Below are 24,731 nucleotides of genomic sequence, written 5' to 3'. Positions count from 1 at the left end.
TGGAGAATGTGATCCAGGTAAGTTTTATTCTTTACAAAACATACTTTCCCCCCCTACTGTATTTTTAGCAGGTGGGTAGTAAAGTGAGATTTGATTCTAAGTCAAATTTCTAGTTTCTTTCCTGATACAGAAATTATACCGATATTATTGTGAGAAACAAAGAAAATGTGTCAGTGACATTGTGGATAGACTTAAGTGATACAAGAGCTCTTTTGTTTGTTTGTTGGCAATAGACAATGCAGCTCATATTGAAAAATTGTCTACATAGCTAGGGAAGGTCCTGTCTCCTCAGTTGAACTATAATTTAATAACTATTGTTATTGGAGGTAAAAGTAGCATATTGCAAAGTTATCTACCACATAATGTTTCGCCTATTGCTACTTGCCTTTTTGTATCTGCTACTAGGATATTCAAACAAAGGACATATTTAGGCAGTTTTCAAAGCTGGCTAAATTGCTCAGCTGTCCGGAGGAGATTTAGGGAGCATTGGGAAGGAGAGGAGTAGGAAGTCCGGTTGCACGAATGAACAGCATTCCGTGCATGCAACAACTTAGCTGAATCTCGCTTCAAGATTTGAAACATTTTCCAGATAATTAAGCTTGGATATTTCCTTTAAATAAGGGCAGAATAAGCCTGTTCCCTGAGCTTTACTTTTGAAAGATGACGCACCACAATTGTAAAAAAGAAAGAAAAGAATGGAAACCTTTATTCTTTGAATTTGATAGAAATTAACTCTGCTCCATGAAAGCATTTTCTATAACACGTTAGGGCAAGATCCAGCATTAGTTGGCCATCACACTGAGTCTTTAACAAAACTGTTTGTTGTTCTAAATGCAATATAATCATTTGGTGATACATCAGCCATTCTTTTACTTCTGTCTTCCAGAATATGGCTAAGCCCTCTGTATCCAAAACTGCCACTTGGAGCTGCTGAGTCTGCTGGTGAATCTCGTACCAATTTTAAGTGTGACCTAATAAGCTATTTGAGGTCTTACGGTTCTCCTACTCTCAATGAATGGGTTGAAATAATCAAGCAGCATGATCTTTCAGAGACAAGGTACATAATCTGAGAGGGGTTACTTTTGCAACGAATTGCACTGAATTCTTATTCCTGGCTTGCTTTCCCTTTTTTTTTAGCATGTTGAGAAGGATAGAGGGAAGGGGTGCAGTGAGAATGGAGCAGTGATAAAATTAAGGTTCTAACTGGAAGCTGGTTGCATTTTTAAAAAATCATTTTCTCTTTGCATGTTGGAACAATTTAACTAGGCAGTAGCATCTTTGAGAAGACTTAATGCCTGATAATAGTGCAATTTGCAAAAGCACTGTGACCTTTACCATCATTCGGCATGCTTTCATTTGTGTCTACATCTTTTGTGTAGAGTATATCTTCTTGGGTCAACTCCAGGTCGATACCAAGGCAGTGAAAAAGAGAAATGGGGTCATCTCAGACTTAGAAAGGTACTGGATTTTTATTCCTATCCCTCTAAGCATGTATTGTTGAAGCTCTTCTTTTTCAAGGCTTGCCTCCAGTTGTTCTTTGTTGGCAGCGGAAACTGACAAGGAGAGAAAGGTGCATCTTCAGTTGGTGGCTCAGGGGTAGTAGCATGTCTCTAACTTGCTACACAAATGTAAATGGAATATCTATAAAATACTCTGTGTTAGTGTTACTCTTCCGGTACGGAGAGTTAGAGTACAACAACAGGAAGCCGCCTTCTGTGCTGAACACTGAGGGAATTGTGCAGTTTGAGAAACTATCTTGATAACTGGGCTATTTGGTGGTACGCATAATATAAGGTAGTGGCAGGTTACATTCAGCAAAAAGAATTGCAGAGAAGACCAGAGAAGTGTGTGGCCAGAGAAGACCATACCTCCTGATATAGCATAGAGATGAGAATCTTTAGCTTTCTGGGTACAATAGAGACATTGATCATAGTGAGGTATTGAGGCATAAGCTTTTGTGAGTTGGAATGTTCTTGGTCCTATGTTCCATTGATTTCTGAATTGTCATTGGTGTTCTCATATGACACCCCCCCCAAAAAAAAATCCTTTGGGTCTGTGTAAAATGGAAGAAGAGGGCACTGTTGGTAGGTGATGGCACAAATCATACTGGAGAAATTGGGAGCAGATTACACTTTTAACTAGATCCTGTGGGTTCATAAAACTAGGTGTCTTTTCCCCGCTTAGCCCAGTGTGTGCCCAAGTATACGTAGGAGGAGACTGAGAGGAGATACGATAGTCATCTTCAAATATCTGAAGGCCTGTCACATGGAAGATGGAGAAAGCTTGTTTTCTCCTGCTCCAGAAGGGAGGACTCAAACTAGTGGTTTAAAGTTACAAGAAAGGAGATTCCAACTAAACATCAGGAAGAACTTTCTGACAGTAAGATATGTTCAACAGTGGTCTCCTCAGGAGGTTGTAGATGTTCCTTCATTGGAGGTTTTAAAGCGCAGGATGGATGGTTTAGTTGAGATTCCTGCATTACAAAGAGTTGGACTAGATCAGGGGTCCCCAAACCAAGGCCCGCAGGCCAGATAAGGTCTGAGGGAATTGTTTATCCGGCCCGCACCGCCGCCCGCTCTTACCGGCACTGCGCTGCACAGCTGCCCACTTCCGGGTCGGAGGAGCATCAGAAGTAGCTTAAGCGCAAGCATTATTTGCACAAGTGCAAGCGTTATTTCCGGTGCACATCTGGGTTGGAGGAGGCCCGTGCACATGTGCACAAGCTATTTCCGGTGCTCCTCTTGCCAGAAATAGCATGTGTGCATGCATATGGGCATGTGCTCCCCCACCCTCTGGCCCGCCACGCAATCGGCGCTGGAGACTCCAGCCCGAGGCGTGGTAAGTTTGCTGACCCCTGGACTACATGATCCTTGGGGTCCTTTCCAACTCTGCAATTCTATGGTTCTTCGTACCTACCAGCTTACCAGACCATGCAGTTGTGAGACTTAATTCATGGAAGCTTATGCCAGGAGCATCTTAAGCTCAGAGTCGTGGGTTTGAGTCCACATTGGGCAAAATATTCCTGCATTGCAGAGGGTTGGACTAGATGACCCTCGCAGTCCCTTCCAACTTTGATTCTGTGATTCCGTAAGGTACACAAGGATTTGGCCATTTTTGCTGTTAACATAATAACACGACTTTCCTACTGTTTTTAAACAATGAGGGAACTCTGTCATGGTATTTTTTTAGGGAGAAACTAAGCATTCAGCACAGATACCTATTATGAATCCATTGGTGGTGAAGGAGGGTTGGATGAGATGCTGGCTGAGTAGCTAATCAGATTAATGACGTCCTTCATAATAAGCAATCCCTTTGTCATACTTCAGCTGATCAAGTGACTTTGTTCAGTACAACTTGAATTGCCAAAGGTGGTGATGTTTTGTTCTTGTATCCAATTTCTCCCCAACAGCTTTTGAAAGAGCATGCAACCCAGGTACCTGATCAGCATTCTTGGCCTGTAATAGGACAGTTCTCGAGCATTGGATCTTTGGGAGCTGATCAGTCCAAATGGCTGTGTTCAGAGTTTAGAGACAGTTTGATCTCTCTGGGAAACAACACAAAGACTCTGACAAATCATGATGTTCCTGTTCACCTGGTATTGCTTACTTATTACTTACTGCTTTTTTAAAATAAATAAAAAAACCACACATTTTCCTTCAAAACTTCAACTAGTGGGTAATCTTCCAAATCCTTTTGACGTTCTTAGAGTTGAATGCAGCAAAAGACTAATGTTTAAGCCTCATTGAACTCAATAGACTTTGTGCATTTAAAAGTTCTCCTGAGTTAATGTATAACACCATACACGTGTTGTATGCAAAAACTCACTGCTCACTTTTATTTTTAAAAAAAGATTTTGAATTCTGAGAGTCTTACTTATTTCTGCAGACCTTTTTCCAAGTAGGGCTGTGGCGTAAGCTGTTTGCTACCATGTTACTTGGCACGAATGGCTTAATTGTGCTTCAATAGAGTATAGCTGTCAACTCAGTTACAATTTATTATAGCTAACTAGTTATTACAATTTGTTACTTTAGGTTTACCCATCAGTGGACAACGTGAGACAGAGTTTAGAAGGTTATCCAGGTAAAAACATATGCCTTTGGGTGCAGTGTAGAAAGGGGGTATTATAAAGTTGGGGAAAAACAACAGAAGGAGTTTCTAGAAGTTTCATGGTATTATAAAACTTCTTTTAAAAAACATTTTTCTCTATTCATTCTTTCAACCCTCATAATGGCTCCTGAGGCAGATCACCCTCGAAAGTTAATTATGTAATAAAATATAAAGAGCCTAAGAATATAAGAATATAGGATCAACACATTATGAAAAAGACTGAGTGGGAGGTGAGAATCAACACAAACCAAACGCCCATCAGAATATAACTGTCTTGGCCTTGATATTTTCATAACTAAATACATTTATCAAACATGAAAGACATATTGCATAGTTAATTTATGCTCTACTAATGTGAACTAGCAAGTTATTGCTAGCATTTTCCATGTCATTCCAATGGACTCTTCCATCTTGATGTTTATTTTATGTACTGCAGGTTCCATATCACATAATTGAAAATCTGCATATAGAGTATTCTTTAAAGAGGCTGGAGTGTAAATTGCTTTTTAAAATCCTACTAAATCTGTAAAATTTGTGAATAATTCATTATTCTATTGTGAGAAACCATTTCAATGCCACACTTAACTATGAGTAATGGGTATTTTCTTTCTCTCTAAGCTGGTGGTTCTCTTCCGTACAGTATACAAACAGCACAGAAACAGCTTTGGCTGCACTCTTACTTCCAGTAAGTAAAATTATCTCCTCTTGATTTAATGACATTTTGGGTTTGTTTGTTTTTAAAAAAAGATCTGTTACATTTGCAGGAGAAATAGGCATATAAACAAGCAAATCAGAGAAGCCTTGGAAAGTTCATTTTTTAAACTCATTGGATTGTGATGTACATTGAGTTTTCCTATATAATCTTTAAGCTTTCTCAGAAACTGAGGTGGCCTGATCCAACAAATGTTATTTTATGTCTTGACTGCAAAAAAAGAACTTCTGTAGACAGTGATGAGCAGCAACTATGTGCTCTTCCTTCTTTGAATTTTTTGTAAACGTATATACATTCCTTGGTTTAAGTCAAGTGTAATTTGAATCCAGTGAATCTGTACATTGAAGGGTAAAAGGTTTAGTTAAATGTGACTGGAATCTAAATGCACTGTGCCCATTGACAGTGCTTGCATGTGAGAGTGCTGGTGGGGTGCTTAGCAATGAGGCTAAACCTGCACAGTTGATCATTATCAGGTCATATGCTCTAGGAATGGTTGCAGAATGCTGCTTTGCACAATACGAGTAATAAGGGCATAAACCATGTTTGAAGACTTTTCCTGTGTATACTGAAAATAGATGTGGATAGCGACTTCAAACTTTGTACACTCTTATCTATAACATGGGGATTGGCCTTTATTTGAAGCTTGGCAGAAGCGCTTGGGAACGATGTGAATTTGAAAACATCTTAGTTAAGGTTTAACCTAAAACTTCCCTTTTCATTTTTTAATACTTGAGCAAGTGGTCAGCAGAGACGTCAGGTCGTAGCCACGCAATGCCTCACATTAAGACTTACATGAGATCATCTCCAGACTTCCAGAAGATTGCATGGTTTCTAGTTACAAGGCAAGTCTTTGACTTCTTTTGTATTTCCTCTGGAACAGCTGCTTTGATTATCATTTGGCCCCTCTGCTCTCTTTTAATTAAAATAGGCAGCAATTTTGGTGTTTTTCTTTCTTTTTTGTGAGTCTCAGAAATGGGCGGTCCCTCTTTCATTGAGTTTTTCTCTCTCTAGTGCCAATCTTTCTAAGGCTGCTTGGGGAGTGTTTGAGAAAAATGGCACGCAGATGATGATCCGATCATATGAGCTAGGAGTCCTCTTCCTGCCATCAGAATTTGTGAGTTTATCTAATTCCATATAATTCTTCATTTAGTGAATGCAATCAAGTCTTTTTATGTATTCATAAATACATAAATACCATTATGACATCAGTTCATCAGGCAATGTGCATCTGTATCACAGTTCCAAAAAGTTGTGAAACTGCCCTTCTGAGGTCTTGCGCAGTTTGGAACAAGACATTTACAAAGCTAATAAAATGTCTGTTTCTTTAGTTTGGGTCAGCTATTTAACATCTAGCCAAGTTCTAATCGGAGTAGACCCATTTAAATGAATGGACCTAAGTTACTCAGGCCCTTTCATTTCAATGTGTCTACTCCCAGTATGACTAACGCTGGATACAGGACTATATGTTGTAGCTGCTAACCAGGGAAGAAGGAAATGTAAGCAGAATATATGTTTGCAAGCCTCATGGATATTTTCTGATGAAAGGAAGTGAAGTGATGGATTGAATGTAACATCACTTCTCTCTCTGTGTGTGCACTTTTCACAGGGCTTGGATGCAGGCTACTTCCAAGTGAAGGAAAACATGTTTTCTGATGAGCCGGTGTTAGCGTTTCCTGTACCTTATGATCTGCCCCCAGAGAAGTATGAAAGCAAAGGTAAGATGTCCTCCTCAAATATGGGGGGAAAGGACAAGTATCACACTTGAGCAAAAGACCTTTTTATTCTTTGACACTTGGCGGGGGAATAACTATAATTGTTGATGGGAGCTAAGGGAGATGATATCTAGAAAGTGAGACTAACCCAAAAGAGAGCAATGGAAGTAATTTTTAAAGTATCAGAATTGTCTGGCTCTTAAACGCCACTCATCAAAAGAACTAGATCCTCCACATAAGACTAGCTGTGGCAACTAGTGCTTCACGTCTGGGGATGAGACTTAACAGCCAAGCTTTGGAAATCCTGCTTGGCTCTAAAACCCTCAAGTAGGTCATTATGGATCTGCCCAAGTGTTGTTACAATATGGGCTGAGCTTGGAAGAAGAATGGGACACAAATAGCAACAAATAGAATAGCCTTTCAATCTTTGATAGGCTGGTCCTATGCTTCTGTTTGTGCCAAGTAGCTTATATGCCGAAATTGGGCTTTCAGAAATGTATGCCATTCCCCACCCTTGCATACCTGTGTGGGTGCCTTGCAAATTCATTTACAAGAATGTGACATTGGGCTTCCAGGTGGGTGTTTGTCTCTGATGTATCTATGAGGGGTCTTAAAGGTAAAGGGACCAGTCGCAAACGACTCTGGGGTTGCGGCGCTCATCTTGCTTTACTGGCCGAGGGAGCCGGCGTACAGCTTCCGGGTCATGTGGCCAGCATGACTAAGCCGCTTCTGATGAACCAGAGCAGCACACGGAAAAGCCATTTACCTTCCCACCGGAGTGGTACCTATTTATCTACTTGCACTTTGACGTGCTTTAGAACTTCTAGGTTGGCAGGAGCAGGGACCGAGCAACGGGAGCTCACCCCGTCGCGGGGATTCGAACCGCCGACCTTGTGATCGGCAAGCCCTAGGCTCTGTGGTTTACACCACAGCACAACCCGTGTCCTTAAGGGGTCTTAAGAAAGCATAATACTTTTGTCCTTCCTGTATTTGTTTGCCTTGGCTTGCTGTTTGTACAAAATGTTACCTTTCCACTACGCCCCCTTCCATCATGTTATCTTATCAGAAAATCCCACATGTGTCACCCGAGGTCTCTGGAATTGTGAAGAGAGAGAGTGCTGTTAGCAAGCTGTATTTCCTTGTTTGGACTTCTATTTTCCTGATGGTGATATGATTAGCTGCAGCATCGATAGGGTTCTTTTCCTCCCATCATGAGGTGGTGTGTCTGGGATCTTCACTGGCTCTAGAGTGCTTCAATTTATGCATCCTCTTATTCAGGTGTAACATTTTGCTGGGACTAGTCCCAAGTGAGCTTAGCATTTCAACCTCTTCCTGCTTCTTGCTCAGCTCTGCCTAGTTTCTGCTCTTCTGCTAGCAAATCCTGCTGTACAGAGAGAAAGACTTCTATACCTCCTGATGTGATCCTGAGATGCTGCTGTGATGGAATGTTGGGGGTTTTTTTTTTTGGCAAGTATAACTTTGTGCTCCACCAGCCCAAAGGGAGAAAATGTGTGCAAGTCGAGGAAAGGAATGTACTGGAAGTTTCATTTGCTGTTATCACGCAGTTTACCTCTTTGGTCCACTGATGCAGGCTGCCAGCCTTGGTCCCATTTATTGAACAGTCTCGCTTATGGAGAACTCTAGATTCTTCATTTCCTGACTTTGAGAGGAGCTGACTAGCCTCCGTTTTCTTCTTGGCAGTGAAAAACGTCGTAAATCCACAGGTTCAGAAATTGACCTGCTATATGACATTGTCTCTCTTTAAATCATTGCAAATTGCTGCATTTGCAGGAGACATAATTTCATGGCTTCCTATTATGTGCAGTTTGAGAGGAGTGTTTTATTCTGGCTGATACAATCAAAGGTTGCTTTGTTCATTGTGCAGTAGATTAATATACTTAAGATGAAATGCTATTTTTTTTTACAAATGGGTATCATCACTTTGCGCAGAAGGAACAAGAAAATGTGAAGCATTGTTGCTGTCCCTTCTGAGTTTTTAGCATGTCTTTGTGTGCATTAGAATTCTGCCAGTGGGGTAGCTTTTCAAAGGTTGGTACATAGAATTGCAAAACCCCTGAGGGTCTCTGAGAGGATTCTTTTCAAAGAAAGGCTTTGAAATTGTCTTTTCCCTTCTTCTCCACCCTCCTCTGGTTTCCAGTAAGCAAAATCATGCACAGCTGCCAAAGGGCTGCAAGATTTTATCCAGTGAAGTATCCCAAGAAACCTGAAGTGCTAAGTCCTAGCAGAGCACAATGTTTTCAATGTAAGGTGTTCCTGTTGACAGCCCTTTAGGAGACGTTGGGAAAGGTACCTAAGGAATGCTGCCTAAGTTAAGTTGACAACGCAGTTATGCAACTCTATCAGTCTACATCCTGTGGAGAAGTATTATTGAAAGAAATCGGACAGGACTTTAAGCTGTAAACTCAGCTCTGCAAAATCTTCATTGTTTTCTTGTGGACCAGAGCTGTACAACTCAGGACTACCATGAAAAAAGAAAGCAGGGGATATACCAATATGTGGGGTCTCCCTTTGGAATGGTTAAATATATGTCTGCATACTTTGCTTCTTCCTCCGTGTCTTTCCCCTGCATATCTGTTACCCTTTTGCTTCCTTTCCTGTGAAAACATAGGGTTTGAAGTGTGACACCACTTTGTAAAGCTCTATGAATAACTAGTGGGAAGTCTAAAAGTGTTAAAAACAGCAACACAACTTTGAGGAAAAGTAGGCAGAAATAAAGCCCTTCTGTAGACCTGTTAGACAGGCCTAACTAAACACTAATTTTTCTAAGGTGCCATCTCACACTCGTTGTTAAGGCAGTATAAATAAATGTTAATGGATTGTTTTAACATTCTTCAATTCAGTAACTTTGTCTAAATCTTCAGAGAAAGTTGTATTGGTCTTATTTTATTGTACAGTGGTACCTCGGGTTAAGTCTTAATTCATTCTAGAGGTCCGTTTTTAACCTGAAACTGTTCCTAATCTGAAGCACCACTTTAGCTAATGGGGCCTCCTGCTGCTGCTGTGCTGCCGAAGCACGATTTCTGTTCTCATCCTGAAGCAAAGTTCTTAACCTGAGGTACTATTTCTGGGTTAGCAGAGTCTGTAACCTGAAGCATATGTAATCTGAAGCATGTGTAACCCGAGGTACCACTGTATGTTAAAATAAGGCCATTTTTCATTAGCAAATGATAAGACCATAGAAGGCTATAGTTTGTACCCTAACTAGAATGAATGCAGTTTTCTAGCTTTGCTCTGCTGTACATAATGTACTGCTGCTGTATGTACTGCTGTGTGAGGTTTCCAAATTGCTTTGTCGTTATTATTTTTTGCAGCACACATTGCCTATTGTTACACAGCGTATCCAAGGTATTAATTGTTAGCAATGACCTTGGCATCACTCAGATACTGTAACTTGGCTTGTATTGGACAGCCCTTTTGATAGGTAATCAACCTCCTGAAGCTTCGCCAGAGGAAGAATCTTTGTTGCAAACAAACTCCCAACGCCCTGGACTGTACGTAGGCTTTGAGGAAGGCCTGCAATGGGGACCTTGCTGGTTATTTAGATGACATGCTCCTTCAGCCTCTGCTTGGTCATCTTTGTTTTTTAAACATTGTCTCTCTCCCTGCCTCGTAGTGGCTCTGTAGAAGATGAGTAGAAACATGGCAGGCATCCTTGGTTAGCAAAGCTGCACACACTTAAATAGATTCTATAACGTCTGTAAAGATTCTGCATTATTGGACGTTTTATTTTGGGTTTCTCCAGTCTGTGTATTGTGCCAACCACCAAAATGACATGCAGACTGCTGAGAGAATCGGAACTGCAAAATTGCACTGGAATAGAAGGGAACGTGCCATAGCTGCAAATTACACTGTAGAGACCTGTTTCCTTCTAGCTCAGCCACCTAAAAAACCCCTGCTGGATCAGGCCAATGGCCAGCATCCTAGTAGCCGTAGATAGGTTTATCCTCCATGAATTTGTTTAATACCATTTTAAAGCCACCCAAGTTGGTGTCAACCATTGCCTCCTGTGGGAGAGAGTTCCATAGTCCAACTATGCAACTGTGTGAAGACGTAGTCTCTCTTGTCGGTCCTGATTCTTTTAGCATTCAGCTTCATTGAATGTCCACGAGTTGTAGCATTACAGAAGAGGGAGAAAAGCGTTTCTATGCCCACTTCCTCCCTCCATACATAATTTCATAAACTCATATCATGTCACCTTTTCTCTAAACTAGGAAGTCCCAAATGCTGCAATTTTCCTCAACCTTGATCATTTTGGCCCCTCTTTCTTCCCTTTCTACCTGGGTTTATTATTTATCCCATTTACTTTATTGATTTATTTCCTACCTTTCAAGGTAACACATTTCTGAGGAACCTTGCAACACGAATAAAAACAATAGTATGGAGCAATTAAAAGTACATCTATCGTCAGAAAGCTTTTAAAATGTTATGTTAAAATGTTATGTGACAGCTTAGAGCACTAAGAGTTATTGATAGGAAGCCTGATGGAACCAAAAAGTCTTGGCAGTACTTCCAAAGACATCCCCTATGTAAAATTGAGAGTAAATTGGTAATTTCATGTAGAAATCCTAGTCAATAAAAAAAAATTCAAGGGAATGAATAGCAGTTGAAATCAAAACTGCACAAAATCAGTAAAACCAGAGGAGAAAACTGCAAAACAATTATATGAGCTACAATAAAAGCCTGTCTATATACTGTATATACTCGTGTATAAGCCAACCCTAGTATAAGCCGAGGCACCTAATTTTAGCACAAAAAACTGGGAAAGCTTATTGACTTGAGTATAATCCGGTTCACCACACCACAAACCTGGTGGCAGCAGCAGCAGCAGCGGAGGAAGAACAAGCAGCCCAAAGGGGCTGCTTTCGGGCTGCTCATTCCTCCGCCAACAGTTGCAAAGGCGGAGGAGGAGGAACGAGCAGCCCAAATGCCCAAGAGCAGCCACTCACCCATCTGCTGTCGCCTCCTGCTCACAAGAGCAGGCAGAGGAGCCACAGCTGGGTGAGGCACAGTGCAGCGCCTCTCCCAACCGCGGCTCCTGTGCCTGCCCTTGTGAGAGGCGGGTGGTGGCGGCGGGACCAGCAGTGAGAAAGGGCTCCTTTCGGGCCGCTCGTCCTTCCGCTGCCGCCACCTGCCTCACTCGAGTATAAGATGAGGGGGCCTTTTTCAGCATTAGAAATGTGCTGAAAAAGTTGGCTTATACTCGAGTATATACGGTAGACATATTTTTTAAATAGTGTTGGTTATAAGTCCCTGCCCTTCTATGAAGCCCTCTGAGTTGCCTTGGTTAACTAACTTTACAGGATTATTGCGAGGAAGGGCTGGGTACAAATATATTTCTAAAAATCATAGTTGAGAAATCTGTGCACTTGTGGAAATTTCAGGTAAGAATCCTGCTGCTATTACATCAATCAAATTGTACCCTGGTATTCCTTCTGTAATGTGTCATGCAGTTCTGACCTTTCTTTACAAATGAAATAATGTTCTCTGTTGTAGGGATATCGCGGAGTAGGGAGTGGGGTCCAGAGGGAGCACACTTCCCCACCAGCAGGCAGCCACATCTGTCTGGACGCATGACCTTGGGGTGCAGGGAAAACCCTCCCCCCAGACAAGCCACAGCTGCCTGTACATCGTTCCACCTGTGTCTGACCTTTTGCGGTCTCAGCAGTCAGCAGTGTCCTGTCTGTAACTTTTTCCTTAGAGACCATTTGTCTCCATTCGTCATACACTGTGCAAGGGGAAAATGACGCTGTGGAACAGGTGCCAAAATAGCTTTGTACCACCCCACGATCTCGGGACGGAAGATGTGTAAAGGTCACAGCCCAAAAATGTATTTGCCTGGCTTGCATATTTGTCTCAATAAAAGGAGGCTCCACAGGAATGGCAGCAGCTCGCTATAGCCCACCTGTGCGCAGCTCACATGATGATCAACACCTGTCTTGGGCCTTCACTTCACTCTGTACCTGGTTTTACAAAACTATCCCAACCCCTGAACTTCCCTGCTCCTCCTTTTGAAGTGTAGAAGCATTCTTTGTGCATTCCAGTTTCTCCCCTATGCTGTAATAATAATAATAATAATAATAATAATAATAATAATAATAATTTATTATTTGTACCCCGCCCATCTGGCTGGGTTTCCCCAGCCACTCTGGGCGGCTTCCATAGAAACCAAAAAACACTAAAATATCATACATTAAAAACTTCCCTGAACAGGGCTGCCTTAAGATGTCTTCTGAATGTCAGGTAGTTGTTTATCGTTTTGACATCTGATGGGAGGGCGTTCCACAGGGCGGGTGCCACTACCGAAAAGGCCCTCTGCCTGGTTCCCTGTAGCTTTGCTTCTCGCAATGAGGGAACCGCCAGAAGGCCCTCGGCGCTGGACCTCAGCGTCCGGGCAGAACGATGGGGGTGCAGACGCTCCTTCAGGTATACTGGGCCGGTTGGTTGGTTTCAAGTAGGGTATTAATAGGGCTCTAAAAGTATCCCCCATTGTCTGAGTTCTGTAACAGTAAATGGATTTGGTAAGTATTGCTTAGGTGGATTGTGTCTTACAGCCCATTAACCATTCCTAGCATCTAAGATAAAGCTAAGCTGAAGATGAAATATTGCAGATTCTGACAAAGCAAATTGGCATATACATATTCAATATATTGATTAATGCTCCAGTTAGTGCCCTTGGCTATACGCCCCAACATTAAACTTTGCTATAAGAGGGTGATGCTTCTTGGGACGAACTACTTGTGTGTTTTGTTGTGTGGTTATAAAGATCAAAGCTTAATCATACCTCAAAGATTTCATCGCCAAACCTGACACAAGGCTTCTCAAAGTAAGGGCGGTAGATTTCATTTCTGTTTGGATGATGGGCGCCATTCTGAATCACGATAATGGACAAAAACTTCATTTTGACGTGACTTTGTTTTTTGACATAGATTGTGTCTCCTCTTGAGACATCAATGCCAAACATGGCACAAGGGTTTGCAAGGTGGGAACAGTGGTCTTGTCTGGATGCCAGGTGCCATTTTGAATCAAGATGGCAGGTGAAAACTTGACCTTGGATTGACTTCACCCAGAGTTTGGTGCGACAGGTTCAAACCCACAGATTGGACTGTCCATTTAAAAAACACAATATTTTTTGGTTTCTAAAAATAACTGGGCAGCGCTGGGCACTCCCCACCAACGAAGCTATAAAGGTCAAAGCTAATCATACCTCAAACAAGTTTCTGAGTAGCGAAACCTCATTTCTAAAGGTTAATAGCTGGTGAAAAAATGAAATGGCTGTGAAACATCTAACTCCTATCAAAATCTAGGAATGGAAGGTCTAATTTAATTTTCTCAGTTGGCTCATCATGTTTTGTATCTGTGGTGTAAATCTGTCCATTTCTTCTTCCTTGCAGATCGCCCATGGATTTGGAATATTCCCTACACCAAAGCGCCTGATACACATGGAAATATGTGGGTCCCTAAATGAATAGCCTAAGTTCACCCTGAAACTTCAGCATCGTTAAATATGAGCCGATTCATATACCTGTGGGACTTGCTGGTTTTAAGAACATTTACACAGGATGTAAACTAACTTTTCTTTTTTAAAGAAGTACATTTTCTATAGATTGAAAACATTTTGAATAAAATAATGGGCATATAGATGAACATTGCTAGAGCTTATGATAATGCAGTGCTTTTAAAATTGAATTTATAAACATCATTGCTGTTTTTTTTGAAATGACCATGGCAGTTGGGTCAGACTATCTTTGTACTGAGCCTGAACATTTTTAGCCCTGTTCCTTCTTTATCCTGGAAACAGTGGCCCTGATGAAGGAGAAATTTGTGCAGAATTGAAATAAAGTGAATAAAAGTTATTGGTTTCTTCAGTCATCGAAGTATGAGCTTAGGCTTTTCCTTTTTTCCTGACACTGTCTTGTGCTCACAAATAAGAGTTTATTCCCCCACAGATGCTATTCACTGTACAATGCTTTTCAGCTGAGGCATTATATATATGACAAAATTATATATACTGACAAAGACCACTTGACAACTGAGTTACAGAATCTCTCAAATGTGTTAATCGCCAATGGATACCAGAAAAACAGGGTTACGAAGCTAATCCAAAAAGAAACACCCCCCAAAAACCAAGACACAGAAGAAAACAATGGCATGGCCCTCCTTCCTTATATCAAGGGCACTACAGACAAAATCAGCAAAATCCTCCATAAACACAATATCAAAACAGCCTTCTGCACCAACCAAAAAATAGCCAATATCCTCAGAAACCCAAAAGACAAAATCCAGCTGGAAAACCAAGGGGTCTATGAAATACCCTGCAAAGTCTGCCCAGCCACGTACATTGGACAAACAAACAGACGAATAAATGCACGTATCGCAGAACACAAGAATGCCGTCAAAAAAGAAGAAAAAACTTCCTCTCTTTTCCAACACATGAAAGAAACAGGACACGAAATTAATTTTGCAGATTCCAAATTGCTCTTTAACATGGAACATCACCACAAGAGAATAATCATGGAAGCCATCGAGATAGAGAAACACCCTCACAACATGAACAAGCGTGACGACACGTCCCGCCTGCCAGACATCTGGAAATTAGCCCTCCCCACAAAAACCGACACCAGAACCAGAGGCACACAGAACGCCGTCACCAATCAACCACACCAGACCCAAACCCAGACCCTCTCCACAGACATATTACAGACTCCATCCAGTAGCCAAACTATAGTGGCACCTCCGGATGCTGCACCCCCCTGCAATCCCTACACAGATCTGGCTGGCACAAGGCACAAAACCACAGCTCGCCCCTATACACGAAGCCAAGCCAGAGCACAACTAAATGCAGCACAGCCATCTTCTCAGAAAAACTCTTCACAAGCTCAAGAGGTCAAGACACGAAAGCTTTAGCAACTAATCTACACTTAATGACCCACCCAGTGGTATTCAGAATATCACTCATGAAATCACCCAAGATATCCCTCAAGTAATTAAGGAACAAAAGAAGAAAAGGCACACTAATCTAGGAACTTCCTCTCTGCCCAGAACGTTGGAGGCTATACACCACACCCCTCAACAGTATTTATAGGAACTCAAACACCAGACTCTGCTCTGTTCCAGTAACAAGAAGCCGAAAGCACCAGCCTGAAGATGACGAGTGAGACCTCGTCGAAACGTCGCACAGACACCCCGACTCTTACACGGGAAGACACCCGAAGACACCAAAACCTGCATTCCTGTACCCGTGAAAATCTACGAAAGCAAATATCTCACCTCTACGGGGAGGAAACCTTCCAGCTGACAAGAACCTACGAGAAACTAGAAATCCGAAGAGCCACCATCTTATGTGATCTCCTGTTCCTACGCAACTGCCGAGACAACAACTTAACTCCCACATGCTTCCAACTTAAATTCCACTCTAAAACCCCAGCTACCGAAAGGATCCTGAAACGAACTGAACTATCCCTAATCAGAAACGAAATACATAAGAAAAGATACCTACTAAACCAAACCAACAAAGAGCTGCTCACTCTTCACCTCAAACTATGTAACAAAATCCACCATGCACTCTGGGACAAATGCAAACAACTAGCCGTCTGGAGAGCTGAAACTGAGACCTCACATAAGACAGACAGACACACCAACAAACTCTACAAACTAGAGAAACGCCAGAAGCCCAGCCACCCTCCACAACAACCCATGAAACAAACAGTACATAACATATCAGACAGGATCCTCACCCCAACTGAAACCAAAGTACTCTCCAAAGGTTTCAACTTTGCAGTCGCCCCGAGACGCATCCCCACGGAAAACATCATATGCGGAGTCGAAGCTAGCCTGACCAAAATCGACCCAGATGAAGCCAATAAAATCAGACTTGAAGTCACCAACATCCTCTGCTCCAGCAAACCACCCAGAAGCAATTTACACAAAGAAGAACAGAAAGCACTCACCAACCTGAGGAAAGACAACAACATAATCATTCTCCCAGCAGACAAAGGCAACGCCACTGTTGTGATGAACACATCGGACTACCAAGCAAAACTATCAAATCTACTCCAAGACCCTACCTACCAACCTATAAAAACAGATCCCACCACCTACCTGGAAAAAACCACCAAATCCAAAATAAAAGCCTCTCCTATCAGTGAAGAAATCCAGCTAAGAATCATCCCCAGAGAAAAATCATCCAGATGCCCCAAACTCTACGGTCTCCCCAAGATACACAAAGAAGGAACACCACTCAGACCAATAGTCAGCTCCATAGGCTCACCTCTACAAAATCTCGCTAAATTTCTCGCTAAGCAACTTCAGCCCTATGCAGAATCCATCGCTTCACACGTTACTAACTCCTTCCAGTTCATAGAAACAATAAAGAAACAATACCTACATCCCGATGACCTACTTGTGAGCTTCGATGTTGTATCTCTCTTCACTCAAGTGCCCATTAATGAAGCCTTGACAGCCATTCAAAACAAATACAACCCCCCCAAATACATCCTGGACCTGACCAACCACTGCCTAACCAACACGTACTTCATCCACAATGGACAAAGATACAAACAGATAGAAGGAGCACCTATGGGATCACCCCTCTCACCGGTCATCGCAAATTTGTACATGGAACACTTTGAAACCAATGCTTTAGACAAGTCAGAACACAAACCCAAACTTTGGCTCAGATATGTTGACGACACCTTTGTAATTTGGCCACACGGGAAAGAAAAACTAGATAGCTTCCTCACACATCTCAACAGCCTACACCCCAAAATACAATTCACTATGGAAATAGAAGACAACAACCAACTCCCCTTTCTTGACGTCCTAATCTACAAAAAACCTGATGGCTCCCTAGGACACACTATCTACCGGAAAAAAACACACACCAACCGCTACTTACATGCACAATCACACCACCACCCTGCACAAATAAACTCCGTAGCCAAGACTCTCATCTCCAGAACCAAACGCCTGGCTGACAAAGACCACTTGACAACTGAGTTACAGAATCTCTCAAATGTGTTAATCACCAATGGATACCAGAAAAACAGGGTTACGAAGCTAATCCAAAAAGAAACACCCCCCAAAAACCAAGACACAGAAGAAAACAATGGCATGGCCCTCCTTCCTTATATCAAGGGCACTACAGACAAAATCAGCAAAATCCTCCATAAACACAATATCAAAACAGCCTTCTGCACCAACCAAAAAATAGCCAATATCCTCAGAAACCCAAAAGACAAAATCCAGCTGGAAAACCAAGGGGTCTATGAAATACCCTGCAAAGTCTGCCCAGCCACGTACATTGGACAAACAAACAGACGAATAAATGCACGTATCGCAGAACACAAGAATGCCGTCAAAAAAGAAGAAAAAACTTCCTCTCTTTTCCAACACATGAAAGAAACAGGACACGAAATTAATTTTGCAGATTCCAAATTGCTCTTTAACATGGAACATCACCACAAGAGAATAATCATGGAAGCCATCGAGATAGAGAAACACCCTCACAACATGAACAAGCGTGACGACACGTCCCGCCTGCCAGACATCTGGAAATTAGCCCTCCCCACAAAAACCGACACCAGAACCAGAGGCACACAGAACGCCGTCACCAATCAACCACACCAGACCCAAACCCAGACCCTCTCCACAGACATATTACAGACTCCATCCAGTAGCCAAACTATAGTGGCACCTCCGGATGCTGCACCCCCCTGCAATCCCTACACAGATCTGGCTGGCACAAGGCACAAAACCACAGCTCGCCCCTATACACGAAGCCAAGCCAGAGCACAACTAAATGCAGCACAGCCATCTTCTCAGAAAAACTCTTCACAAGCTCAAGAGGTCAAGACACGAAAGCTTTAGCAACTAATCTACACTTAATGACCCACCCAGTGGTATTCAGAATATCACTCATGAAATCACCCAAGATATCCCTCAAGTAATTAAGGAACAAAAGAAGAAAAGGCACACTAATCTAGGAACTTCCTCTCTGCCCAGAACGTTGGAGGCTATACACCACACCCCTCAACAGTATTTATAGGAACTCAAACACCAGACTCTGCTCTGTTCCAGTAACAAGAAGCCGAAAGCACCAGCCTGAAGATGACGAGTGAGACCTCGTCGAAACGTCGCACAGACACCCCGACTCTTACACGGGAAGATACCCGAAGACACCAAAACCTGCATTCCTGTACCCGTGAAAATCTACGAAAGCATATATATATATATATATATATATATATATATATATATATATATATATATATATATATATAAATTATTTTTGCATATTTTTATAATGATGAAATTAGGATAAAAGCATATGCTGTCGATAAAGTAGTTTGTTGCTATGGCAGTAGTCTAAGATAGTTAGGCTTCCTATTTCATCTTTAAAAGTAGGGAGCAATAACTAATTGTGTATGGGCAACATCTAGCCTATAAAATGACACCATCTCCTGTTCAGCTCCCACTCCTAAATAAGACCCACTGAACTAACCGGCAGTGACTTTTGTGTAAACATGTACAGAACCAAGCTCTTGTGTTGACAGATGTTGTATATAATGCTGTAGAAATAATAATCCATTGGTTTCTAAGCAATAACCGATCATTCACTATGAGATGAGATACTGAAGTGGACCCTGAGCTTCAGGTTTAACTGATGGTTTAAAAATATTGGGAAGCGAAATAGGAGTGGTTTTTGAAGCCCAAGTCTCATCGATTCCAATAGGGCTTAATTGGAAGCATGCATCTTTAGGATTGAAACAATAGATTGGTTCAGTCTTAAGCTGTGGTTTGGTTTTATGAGTGAGCCTTGAGGTTGCATGCAATTTTTGGGAAGCTGTTCATGCCTGGGAACAAGCCACAAAATTGTTCAGAGCTAATTTGCCGTTGGAAATGAAAACAAATTACGGTACCATCTCCATTCTGGCTCTAGTTAATTGGAGACAGAATGGCAATAGTGTAGGCAAAGTGCAAATTTACTTCATCGAGAAAATTGTAGGGTTCTACTCTTAATAGCTCAAGTATATGGTGTTTACACCTAACAGTTTTTGTGAAGGCGGGTCTCTGCAGAAGAGCATAAAAAGTAGTGAATCAGGCCAAAGGCCTATCTAGTGCAACACTGTCTTTTCCTAACAGTCAGGCAGATGCTTATGGGAAGTCCAGAAGCAGGACATAGTCAAATTTTGGGTACTCCTCAAGCTTTCCAAAGAACAATGGTTGGGTTACCTAGATAGGCACTGGTTTTCGGTCCTAGCATATTGCATTCTGGATATCCTTTCTAGCACAGTGGTACCTCAGGTTACATACGCTTCAGGTTACAATTGCTTCAGGTTACAGACTCCGCTAACCCAGAAATAGTACCTTGGGTTAAGAACTTTGCTTCAGGATGAGAAGAGAAATTGTGCTCTGGCGGCACGGCGGCAGCTGGAGGCCCCATTAGCTAAAGTGGTGCTTCAGGTCAAGAACAGTTTCAGGTTAAGAATGGACCTCCGGAACGAATTAAGTACTTAACCCGAGGTACCACTGTTTATCACAGCCCCTCACTCAACTTTTTCAACCTGAAGGAGCTGAAATGAATGCAAATGATAATAATAATAATAATAATAATAATAATAATAATAATAATAATAATAATAATTTATTATTTGTACCCCGCCCATCTGGCTGGGTTTCCCCAGCCACTCTGGACGGCTTCCACAGAAACCAAAAATACACTAAAATCATACATTAAAAACTTCCCTGAACAGGGCTGCCTTAAGATGTCTTCTGAATGTCAGGTAGTTGTTTATCGCTTTGACATCTGATGGGAGGGCGTTCCACAGGGCGGGCGCCACTACCGAGAAGGCCCAGTATGAAAGAAGTACATTCATACTAGTGGTTCATTACCAATACAGGTGTGAAGTGAAAACAGGTAAACCTCAAATATGCAAAGGAACAAGAGTATAGAGTTTATGAAAGCCTTGCAGTAATCAAGAACTCTGTTGAGGAAAATATTATGAAAAGGTATTCATAACCATGCATTATTTCCAGCAATGGTGATGTTTGGACTTCTTAATGTAGCTTGATAGCTGAAAATAAAATGCATAGGTCTACCCTCTGACTTCAGTTACATGCATATAAAAATTTAGGAATGTTCACAAAAATTGCACTAAACAAGGAATAATGTCAGCTATTCTGCTTTTGTTTTCAGTGTCATGAACAGTAATTAGACTGCCTCCCATTTGAGCCATTTGACTGAGTAGATATAAAGAATTAAGGTTCTCTGTAGTAGTGGCATTGTATATAGGCAATCTCCCAGTACTAAAGATGTTGCCTAGTAACTGTATATTAAGCATTTTGCTTCCTCCTCTAAATTATATTTCTCCCAATATCTATTGTTTTTTACAATAAATTACAGCTTGGATCCAAATAACTGCTTCTGAAAGCAAAAGGACTTCTTCTGTTTGTGGAAGGGCTTTCGATGTACATACATAAATAATTTTATTTGTATGTCTGCCTTTTCATAGCTAAAACCATGCTCAAAGCCGCTAACAGCATGAGAAATATCACATAATTACAAACATAACAAAAGTAGTCTGAACAATAAATTGTACACAACAAAATTAAACTATTTCCACATAAATCATAATGAGATCTAAAATAAATATACAACATAATATCTAAAACAGCAACAACCCCCGCAAAACAATACCCCAATCCAAGAGTCTTCAGCAGTCTCAGCTTTTGTAGTTGGAGTCAGTCATGGCCCCAGCCTCCTAGGCCAGGTGGGAAAAGGCCTGCAAGGTAGGGATCAGGTCTTCCAGGACTCACAGCCAAGATGATCTACTGGCAGGAGGGAGACAATTTTTGTATTCCCCCGCTCTCATCTGGATGTGGCAGCAATTACCCCATCATCTGAAGTAGCTTTCTAGGGGACCCAAGGGGCTGCAGAGGGAAGCTGGCAAAAATTCCCCCTCTTTTGCTGTTGGTAATATTTTGTAACCAGGAGTTCTGCTGACAGAGAATTAAGGCCAATGTTTTAAAACTCTTATTTATTGAAATGTATCCGCCACTCTTCCATCCCCTGGTGAGGAAATACGGTAGTGGGCCATGTTCACAATATGAGTCCCCTCTTCTGGTATGTAAAGGAATTTCATATTATTAAATGTAGCTATCTCTTATCCCATTTCTATAATAAAAAACCCAAAGTACTGGCGCAGGAAGTTTGTATATGCAGTCCTGAAAAGCTTTGTATTCCTGCAACTTTGCAGACAGCTGACATTTGTGAAAAGTCTCTCATAACACATGCTGTGTTCCAAACAGGATGGTGAAGAAGAGAAGAAGATAGATTTGGAATAATAGTTACATAACTTCATGGCAAAGTTTGGACCAGAATTTTGCTTATTCCCTCCCTGTCGCTGCTGCTTTTCATATCATTTGTATTGGCATGCAAAGCACTACTTTTGTCTATAAACCACCTTTTGTGCACTGATAGAAAAGCAGAATTATAAGTGTGGTTACTAAATAATTCTTAAATTACCAGTCGTTGCTTTTGTGAATAGTCACTGCTTATTTTGCATACACTTAATCTTTAATGTAATTGTCCCAAGCTGTTATTTTCCGCATTTCACTCCCATTTAACTTCACTATTTACAGTCCGTTCTCTACACCCATGTGCATATAGAGCTACTAATTGAGGATAACAACTAGGTAATTTTATTCCCTGGATTTAGCTACATAAAGGATCTTGATAAGGCCATTATGTGTTCTTTAGCTGTAAAGCCCACAGCTAACATTTTTCACCTCCTACCTCTCCATTATCATTCTATGCTTTATAACTGCTTCTACATTCCTGATACATAGAGCAAAAGCAACAGCCCACAAACCAGTTTGCAAAAATATCGCAGGACTATTATAACTATAGTGATCCAATGAGGGTTTACATCTTGCTGCCCTGATGGCAGCGTAAGCAATGGCATAAGCAACACTTCATTGCAGGAAAAAAGTATTTAAAGTAAAAATAATAAAATGAGCATCCGCAGCCATGGATGTGCCTGGCTCATTGCCCTCTTCCTATAAAAGGTTTTTGAAAATTAAAAAAACAACTTGGTGGGTCCCTGCACTTTGACCTCAAAGTCTAGCACCACCAATTTTGTGCATCTGGTAAGAGTGGCCTTGAGTCCACAAAAGCTTATGCCACAATAAATACTTTGAATAGTGAGAGACTCCAGGCGTGCCAGAGCTTTTCCAAGGTTTGCTTTCCTTGGAATGAAGACCAGTGGAGACTGTGGTGTCTTTAGGGTATATGGTTTTATTTGCACATATATACACCATGAGTATACGATTGCCCAGTTGGGGGGGGGGGCGGCTCACAGCATTAACACCACCAAATAGCTTATTTATCCATTAGTCACAGCTTTGGATCCAGCACAAAGCGAGCATGTAAAAGACTGCATTCAAAATTAGGGATAACGGAATATGTAATCCAGCCTTGGTCCTGCATACTTGACGGAGCATCTCCGCTTCGCTTGGCACTGAGGTCCAGCTCCGAGGGCCTTCTGGCAGTTCCCTCACTGCGGAAAGTGAAGTGACAGGGAACCAGGCAGAGGGCCTTGTCGGTAGTGGCACCCGCCCTGTGGAACGCCCTCCCGTCAGATGTCAAAGAGATAAACAATTATGTGACTTTCTGAAGGCAGCCCTGTATGGGGAAGCTTTTAATGGTCTGATGTTTTGCTGTGTTTTTATATTCTGTTGGAAGCTGCCCAGAATGGCTGGGACAACTCAGTCAGATGGGCTGTGTATAGGTAATAAGTTGTTGTTGTTGTTGTTGTTGTTGTTGTTGTTGTTGTTGTTGTAAGAGCTACTGGTTCCTCATCATTGGTTGGCTTCCAGGTTTATCATGTTGTGAGTGCAAAACCGTGGTAGGGAGGCCACCTTGAGACCCTTGGAGGAAAGTTGGGCTAGAAATGGCAATAACGCATCAAGCAGAGACAGGCAGAAGGCAGAGAGTCTAGCGACCTTTAAAACTGGAGCGTGTCAGCGGCTGAATACAGCAATCTCCCGACTAACTACTGTATTTGTTACATCGTTAAATGAATCGCAGTCCTCCGTCTCCAAGCTGCTGGGAGGCTGGAGGATCGCGGGACTTTACTGGGGAAGAGAACCAGGGGCTGGGAGGCACCTGCTCCTGCAGCCAATCTCAACTCAAAAGACCCTTTCGGGCGTAACAGAGGCGCCACGCAGAAATCTCTCGCGGCCGAATCAGGACCGATCCAGAGACAAGCTGGTCCCCTCGGGGCTCTAGCAGCGCGGAGGCGGAGGCAGGATCCTGCAAACCTTGTTTTGCCCGCGAGGACCGGCTGCAAAGCAGGGACGAGATCGCGCCTGGCTGGCCGCGAGTAGCACAGTCCTGCTTGCCTGGGCTTCCGAAGAGGAGCATCTCATCTGGGCATCTCCTTAGGAACATCCCCGACAGGTGTGAAATGGCACAGACAACAATCTTCTCCCTCCATCCGCGCGGGACCACGGTCAGTCCCCGGAGTCTTTCCCTGCCGCCGCCTGAGTCCAAACAGGGCGAGAAAGGGGTCCGCTTCCTTCCCCAACCCCTCGCCTGCCCCTAGCGTTGCGCGCTCGGAAGAGCAAGGAGCTCGGCGTCCGACTTTTCAAGTAGAAGAGGTGGGAAGGCGCAAGGGGGCGAAGCTCTTCCCAGCCAACGCCCCGCGCCCGGATCAGGTCCTTAGAGGAGTTGGCCGCAAGTTCAAGGTCTTGGGAAGGCTGAGCTCCGAGAGCGGCGTCGGAGGGCGGAGCTGCCCTTGCCTTAAACCTCGGCGCAGGTCTTTGCCTTAGAGGGCTGGAGAGGAACACAGGAGGAGGGGAAGAGAAAAAACCCGTCGTGGATTCAGGGTGAGACCAAATAAAAGATGCCGGGGCTGAAACCGTCCCTGATCTACGCTTGGGATAGGGCAGCGCGGGCTGTGTTGGCTCGCTGGAGAGAGAGAAATGCACTCTGCACATGATCAGAGAAACATTCCCTTGTTCCTTTTGAATCACGTCGCGTTTGGCGAGGCTCTCTGCAGAAAGCAGGCTCCGGCGCCGGGCGCACGACGGCTCCCAAAAAAGCTGAACTTCGGGGCGGAGTTCGGGTTTTTCCAATCGCGAGCCGGGCCACGTGCTCCATAGATCCCGGCGGAAAAAGA

At 42.6% G+C, this 24,731-nt stretch overlaps 1 protein-coding gene across 2 annotated transcripts in view; it reads left to right on the top strand.

Annotated features, from left to right (window-relative positions):
- Positions 1-14,405, top strand: part of TDP1 (tyrosyl-DNA phosphodiesterase 1) — a 29,618-nt gene extending 15,213 nt beyond the window's left edge. Inside the window, exons 7-15 of one of the 2 annotated variants that reach the window (XM_082233168.1) lie at positions 887-1,057; positions 1,380-1,458; positions 3,410-3,595; positions 4,032-4,080; positions 4,726-4,792; positions 5,554-5,661; positions 5,831-5,933; positions 6,426-6,534; positions 13,944-14,405. In XM_082233168.1, coding sequence (XP_082089294.1) covers positions 887-1,057; positions 1,380-1,458; positions 3,410-3,595; positions 4,032-4,080; positions 4,726-4,792; positions 5,554-5,661; positions 5,831-5,933; positions 6,426-6,534; positions 13,944-14,017 — 946 coding nt within the window. In that variant the 3' untranslated portion in view covers positions 14,018-14,405. Of the gene's footprint in view, positions 1-886; positions 1,058-1,379; positions 1,459-3,409; positions 3,596-4,031; positions 4,081-4,725; positions 4,793-5,553; positions 5,662-5,830; positions 5,934-6,425; positions 6,535-13,943 lie in introns of those variants that run through there. The other variant, XM_082233169.1, reaches the window with a different exon arrangement.
- The last annotated feature ends 10,326 nt before the right edge of the window (positions 14,406-24,731 follow it).

The sequence above is a fragment of the Podarcis vaucheri genome, assembly GCF_965113315.1.
Source record: "Podarcis vaucheri genome assembly, chromosome: 1".
Lineage (NCBI taxonomy): Eukaryota > Metazoa > Chordata > Lepidosauria > Squamata > Lacertidae > Podarcis > Podarcis vaucheri.
This window is presented reverse-complemented; position numbering and strand designations above follow the sequence as displayed.